The sequence below is a fragment of the Galeopterus variegatus genome, unplaced genomic scaffold, assembly GCF_000696425.1.
Source record: "Galeopterus variegatus unplaced genomic scaffold, G_variegatus-3.0.2 Scaffold32909, whole genome shotgun sequence".
Lineage (NCBI taxonomy): Eukaryota > Metazoa > Chordata > Mammalia > Dermoptera > Cynocephalidae > Galeopterus > Galeopterus variegatus.
This window is the reverse complement of record NW_007759020.1, coordinates 1-6,626: the sequence shown is the minus strand read 5'-3', so window position 1 is coordinate 6,626 and position 6,626 is coordinate 1. Positions and strand designations below refer to the sequence as shown.

General features: G+C 56.4%; 1 protein-coding gene across 1 annotated transcript; it reads right to left on the bottom strand.

The window, feature by feature from the left end:
- Positions 1-1,388: 1,388 nt before the first annotated feature.
- Positions 1,389-6,566, bottom strand: LOC103583981 (leukocyte antigen CD37). Its single transcript, XM_008565138.1, has 8 exons — positions 6,495-6,566; positions 6,325-6,397; positions 5,186-5,310; positions 4,996-5,070; positions 4,436-4,540; positions 3,305-3,541; positions 2,799-2,882; positions 1,389-1,707 (listed from the first exon to the last, which is right to left on the bottom strand). Exons 1-8 carry the CDS (start codon positions 6,561-6,563, stop codon positions 1,630-1,632), a joined length of 846 nt encoding a protein of 281 aa, XP_008563360.1. The 5' UTR covers positions 6,564-6,566; the 3' UTR covers positions 1,389-1,629.
- Positions 6,567-6,626: the final 60 nt, after the last annotated feature.

Here is a 6,626-nt window from a genome sequence, read left to right as displayed (position 1 = left end):
GGGGGGGGGAGTGCCCTCAACATACCTTCAGTCTAGGGGACCCCTTTGCCCATGGAACTGACACGGTGGGGGCCCCACAGTGAGCCTTCAGCCTGTGGTTCTTTTAACCAGGAATTGATGTGGTGGGGACTTCATAGCACTCTCACATAAGGGGATCCCTCTTTCACTGGGGAAGCTGATATGAGGACACCTCGAGGCAGATCCCCAACATCCTAGGGAACCTGTCCTTAGTTCAGAGAACATGATATAGTTGGAGCCCCTTTAACTTTGAGGAATGTGCTGAGGTAGAGACCCATGACTGGGGAACCTGAAGCGATGGTACTCCTTTTACCTGTGACATGGTAGGGACCCCTTTTACCTAGGAAGTGTGATGTAGTGGGGACCTCATTGACCCTGAGACATGATACACTATTTAATACCCTCAGTTTAGTGTAAGTAACCCTCATTGCCCGGGGAATCTGACATGTTGGATATCCCTTTTGCTTGGGAACATGATATGGCAGGAACCCCTTTCCTGGGAAGTGGAAAAGAGGCCTGCTGGGTTTCCCATGATAGCTTGGGGAGGGCACAATGTTCCCTGCCCTCCCTTCCAAGCATAAGCCCCTTTTTCTGGCCTCCCTGGCAGGTGGTGACAAACAGAGATACCCAGGAATTGCTGCTCTGCACTGCCTATGTCTTCGAGGTCTCCACCAGTGAGCGTGGGGCTCAGCATCACATTTACCGCCTGGTCAGGGACTGAAGGGGGATCCCAAAACTGGCTAACCCCAGAACACTCTTCTCCCAGGAAGGAACCTTCGGCTCTCCTCATGCTTCTTATTTGAGGAGAGGGCTGAAATGAAAAGGGAATGAACTCACAAGCCTAAGCACCTGGGGCTGACCCCTGTTAGAAGGGACCCCAAAACATGGTTGGTGAGACGAATGGGCTGGGACTGAAGAAAGGATAGACCTTGATAGTGGGAGCTCACAGGGGATGTCTGAAAGGATTTATCACTCCAGACCATCAGGGATTGGGGACAGGAGTGAGACAACCCCCAGGTACAGCACTGGCTTAGCCTCTGACAGCCCTTCTGGATGTTTTGGAGGGCACTAGTCACACATTGGCTTTTACTGCTTCCTGTCTTCCAGTTGCCTCTACCCTCCCATCCCCCATGTGATCAACCCTTTCTGTGCAGGAGCAGAGCCAGGTGGGCCCTGGACTTTCTTTTTTTAATATGACGAGATATTTATACGTGGGTGTTAGGGTTGTGACTTTGTTTCAACTGGGCAAGCAGTGGGGTGAGGCTTTCTAGTCTCATTCCCCCCTTCTACGTGAGTCGTGGGCTAGACTTTGTTGCCTCCATCCCCCTCCCAAAATGGGTTGGTTTGCATTCTCACAGAAGATAAAGCTATTTTACCAAAGTTCAGGAAATTTATTTGAGGTTTAGGCGAAAGATAATCTTGTGGGAGGTGGCAGGCCGGTAGATGAGGCAAGGAAACGAAGCCCCGGGGGAGAGGTACAGCAACGGGGCCGCAGACACCTGGGTCCCCAGGGGAGTGAGGAAGCCTCAACGCCTGGGGCGAACTGCGGATTAAACAAATATTTACAGGCGGCAGGGAAGTGCCGGGCACGTCAAAGGGTCGGGGCGGGGCCTAGCGGTATCGAGCCAGCCGATCGTAGACGTAGTCCAGGTTTCTGCACAGGAATATCGACAGCGTCATGAAGCCGAGCTACAGAGAAAGGAGACGCCGTCAGAAAGGGCGAAGGGGTGCCGGCGATGCGTGCGGGGTCACCGGAGCCCCAGAAAAGTGAGGGGGCGGGGCCAGGGGAAGTACCGGGGGACAGGGTCACGGGGGTGGGTAGCAATGGGCGGGGCTAGAGGGAGAACTGAGAAGTGGCAGCTAATGAGGCGTGAACAGCTGGAAGAGGATGGAGAAACCCGGCTGCAGTAAGTCGAGATAGAGCCTGACAAAGTAAGGTTAGAAGGAAGCAAGCCTCGAGTCCTTTATTCTGGAAGCTCATCTGTGTCCCCCACCGTCTTGGCCTCTAATTCCGCCTCGGCCTCTAATTCCGCCTCGGCCTCCACTTCTGCACTTGTGCTCCCGGTCTCGAGCTGCTCCTCATCCTGATCCCAAAGAGGCCAGGGCCCCAGGGCCATGGGCAGCTTGCCCTGCGGGGCCTTCTCCCCCCAGCTGGGGCAAGCTCCCGCCATGCCCCAGCCACCCCACGGACTGCTGCTACGCCCGCTGCTGCTGAGGGCGCCATGGCGCCCGCCGCCACTGTCAGCGCTCTGGCCGGGGCCGGGTCTCGAACCGTCAGCACCCGGCACTTGCGGCTGTGTCTCCCGGCGGAGCGTCCTGCGCTGTAGCTGCAGGCTCAGTACCATGACACCCACCTGCAGGGAAAGGGGAGCGATACTGCCAATAGCAGGAGTCTGCGTACGGCCAACCAGGGCTCGCAGAAGCTAGGTCTCCTCCATTCTGTTTACTCTTCCGATCTTGTGGGACCGCCACTGTCAGCGCTCTGGCCGGGGCCGGGTCTCGAACCGTCAGCACCCGGCACTTGCGGCTGTGTCTCCCGGCGGAGCGTCCTGCGCTGTAGCTGCAGGCTCAGTACCATGACACCCACCTGCAGGGAAAGGGGAGCGATACTGCCAATAGCAGGAGTCTGCGTACGGCCAACCAGGGCTCGCAGAAGCTAGGTCTCCTCCATTCTGTTTAAGTGGAGCTACGGGAGGGCCGGGATGCGAGGACGTGCAATGAAGGGCGGGGCCATCTAGGGATTATAAAGCCAAACGCGAATGGGGGCGGGGCCAGATCACCTCGAATAGGCTGATTCCCAGACAGACTCCCACAATGGAAATGAGGTTGTTGTGCAGCCACTTCTGAAGGCTCTGCGCGCAGCCCTGGGGGCGTAGGGAAAGATTAAAGGTAGGATTCTTTCTAGGATTTGCCCTCAAGCCCAAACCGCGCGTTCTCAGCCCAGCCCTCGCCTCTCTTCAGGCACCGATCCCCTCCCCTAGTTAACCAGGGTTCTCTGGTCTCTGCGCCTTCGCCTCATCTCGTCCGAGCTTTGCCACTCCTCAAACATCAGTGCTCCAGATCCAGCCCGGCTTTTTCTTTAGGCCCCATCCTGAGTGTAGGCCCCTCTCCTATAGAGCTCCGCCTCCTGTTGTGCGGTTCCCTTCCTCGTAGCCCCACCCTTCTCGAAGACACTGCCCATTTAATAAGGCCCCGCATCCTGAAGGTCACGCTCCTCGCCTGCAGCCCAGCCCCTCCCGCAGGACCCGACTCACTAGGGCAGTTCCTGCTCTAAACCCCTCCCCACCTCGCGGTAGATGTGGCTTTTTGCAGAGACCACGCAGAGGTCTGTACTGGGTCCGGGCCGCGCCAGAGGTGAGAGCCGGCTGAGCTGGGGGAAGGTCATCTTATCTAAGACTGCGGAGTCGTTGGCCGACGATGAGTTGTAGCAGGAGCAAGGCACACGGTGCGCCTCCGACTCGTTTCCTCTCAGGATGAGGACCTGGAACCAGTCCTGCGGAGAGTGCCAGCCACAGCAGCGCAGCTGGGACAGGGATACGAGTCAGAGGGACTGGGACTGGAGAGATGCAAGAGGATGCTGGGGATCAGGGGACTAGGTGATGGGTATGAGGTTATGGCCGGGAGCAGGGGGCTATGTGGTGGGTGCGGGGTGGAGGACAGTGGGCCAAGCTGGGGTCGCAGTGAGATCAGAGGACATGATGGGAACATGAGGCAGGGAGAGACAGGAGTAACGGGGTGACGTGGGGCTGGGGGAGGAGCTGCAGCATCACCCTATGGACCGGAGACTGGGTGGGCGGTGAAATTCAGCCTTAGAAGGGGGACAGGTGGATGGGAGTGCGGGGCCACGTGTGTGTCCAGGGAATGGAATGTCACGTGAGATCAGAGGACATGATGGGAACATGAGGCAGGGAGAGACAGGAGTAACGGGGTGACGTAGGGCTGGGGGAGGAGCTGCAGCATCACCCTATGGACCGGAGACTGGGTGGGCAGTGAAATTCAGCCTTAGAAGGGGGACAGGTGGATGGGAGTGCGGGGCCACGTGTGTGTCCAGGGAATGGAATGTCACCCGGGTCGGGGACCTGTGGGATCCAGAGTCACTACGGGGTAGGAAGCCGGGTCACGCTAAGGGGCTTTGGGTTGGGGACCGAGCCAAGTTGCAGCGGGGGCAGAATCTCATCGAGACGGAGGGTGGAGCCACGTCAGGGTCGAGGTACTGGGGCACGTTGGAGTTAGTTAGGTTATCATCTGGGGGCAGGACCACGTTAGGCATGGCAGGGGTTGGGATACTTTAGAGTCCTGGAGTTGGGCCTGGGGCTACGTCAGAGAGGCGTCACCTCGAAGCATAGAGCCGAGGCACGTCAGAGTCTGGGAACTAGAGGACGGGTACCCCTCAGAGTGGGGTGGGAGGCTCACGCACCTGGAACTGCACGTAGTCCCAACTCTCCTCGGCCACTGTGTCCTCCGGGTTGGCGTGGTAGTTTTGGATGGTCTTCTTTACGATGTCCTGCACGCTTCGCTCCACCTGAGAGGCCACGAATGAGGCTGAGCTCTATCTGCCCTGCTCCAGCCCCTCCCAGGCTGTCTCAGCACCAAGGGGTCCTTGTGCATCTTTGTGTTGGCCTCAGTTCTTCAATGAATGATCAGCTATGTCTCTGTTCTTCAGACTCTCTGTGCCCGTTTTTACCATCTTTCTGTTTCTCCCACTATTTCTAGGGGTCAAGTCTCTCTCTCTTCTTGAGGGGCTTCTGTTTCTCTGCATGTTCTTTCTCTTCTCTTTCCTGCGTGTTTACCTTTGGTTCTTTTTCTCTCTCCCCCTCCATCCCTGTCAGTGTGTCTTTCTCTGACTTTGTATCTCTGTCTTTCTGTCCTCTATCTCTCTCTGTTATTTCTCTTTGTCTATGTCAGCCCCTGTCTGCTTTGTTTTCATCACCCCCACCCTGGGGGGTGAAGTGGTGCTGGTGGCCACAGCCAACTCACCCGGACCCGCTGAGTGGAGATAAGGATTCCCAGGGTGATCTGTGTGGCAAACAGGAGCAGCAGCATCCCAAAATACTGGGGGGCAGAGTGAAGAGGTAAGGCTGACCCCTTCCCCAGGCCATTTTTGAGGGCTGGGCAGAGGTAGGGAACAGGAGTGATCCTAGGGATGGAGATGGGGTGGGGCACTCACCAGGCTCAGAAGGCAGCGGAGCTCCTTGAGGGCCCCCACACAGCCCAGGAGGGCAAGGCCCATAGTGAGGATTCCCGAGACGGCCAGGACCTTGGACCAGATCTGCAGGGGCAGGAAGGATAAGCCTGGGAGAGGTGAGAAGCAGTGATGGTGAACGCAGTGTTCACAGCTGCAAGCAGCTCCATCCCCTACCTAGGCAGCCACCTAAGTGGGGAGGAGTATCTTGGGGGGCTCTCTCTGGGCTTCTGGCATCCCAGGTCTTTGCCTCTCTCTGGGACTCTGGCCCTGCCCCACCCTGAGTTTCTGTCTCTCTTCTTCTGGGTCTTTCTCCTCCTCTCTCTAGATCTCTGCCTCCTCTTTCTCTCTGCGCCTCTATACCCCCTCAGCGCCCCATCTCTGTCCGTCTCTTTTGCTCGCATTCTTTCCTTCTTCAGCTTCTCACCCTCAATAGTTTGAGCCCCATCACTTGTTTTGTCACATTGGTGTGGTCATTTAAATCTCCCTGAGGCCTAGGGCGTAGCGACATCTATTTCCTAGGGTTGTTTTGAGAGACACATGGGAGCATGTGTTCAACCCAGTCCTCAACACAGGGCAAACACTTATAAAATATGAGCTGCTAGGATTTTGATGATTGCTCCATTATTATTTTCCCATTATTGTTATTAACGTTATTTCTGCTCTTCTACTTCCTTGCTGCGTGACACTCAGCAAGGGACTTCCCCTTGCTGAATCTCAAGAGGGTTTGTGGGAGGATCTGATGAACACCACAAGAGCAGCACAAAGTCTAGCACATAGGAAGTGCCTGAGAAATGGCTATCATTCTTTTTTTTTGGTGACTGGCTGATACGGGGAATCTGAACATTTGACCTTGGTGTTATAACACCATGCTCTAACTAACTGAGCTAACAGGCCAGTTTTATTGTTATTACTGGTATGCACAACCACATTTGCCAGAGGAAGACACAGGCTCTGAGAGGCACAGCAATGGCGAGCAGTGGATCAGAGCCTGGGACCTGCCTAGGGAGTTAGGCACCGTGAGCCTCCTTGGAACAAGCGAGACCCCAGGAGATCACTAGGGGGAAGGCTGAGTCTGTGTCTGCTCCAGGAAGGCCCTCCCCGACTGTCCCAGCCCCCCTCACCCACAAAGGACACGAAGCTGGTCTTGTCGATGAGTATCCAGATGCCAAAGCAGAAAATAAGGCTGCCTAGGACCTGGGGAGAGGAGATGAAAATACGGTTGTGGGCAAAGGGAGATATAAGGTCTGGGGGCTGGGGAAGGGCCCGGGCTGGGGAGCATGAGGCAACTCACAAAGAAGAAGAGGTTGAAAACGAAGAGGAAGTACTTGATGAGGCTGAGGCAGCTCTCCTGGGCCGACATCTTCACCTAGAGGGGTGAGCAACCAGCTTGAGGGACCAGACAGAAGAGGTGTTGGCAGTGGGG

What these genes read in the sequence shown, in the direction of transcription:
- LOC103583981 (XM_008565138.1), bottom strand. Translation starts at nt 6,563, where the DNA reads ATGTCGGCCCAGGAGAGCTGCCTCAGCCTCATCAAGTACTTCCTCTTC. An exon ending in TCCGCTGCCTTCTGAGCCTG is followed by an intron (nt 5,071 to 5,185) that starts GTGAGTGCCCCA and finishes TCTGCCCCCCAG; the next exon opens with TATTTTGGGATGCTGCTGCT. An exon ending in GGGACTACGTGCAGTTCCAG is followed by an intron (nt 3,542 to 4,435) that starts GTGCGTGAGCCT and finishes TCCCTGTCCCAG; the next exon opens with CTGCGCTGCTGTGGCTGGCA.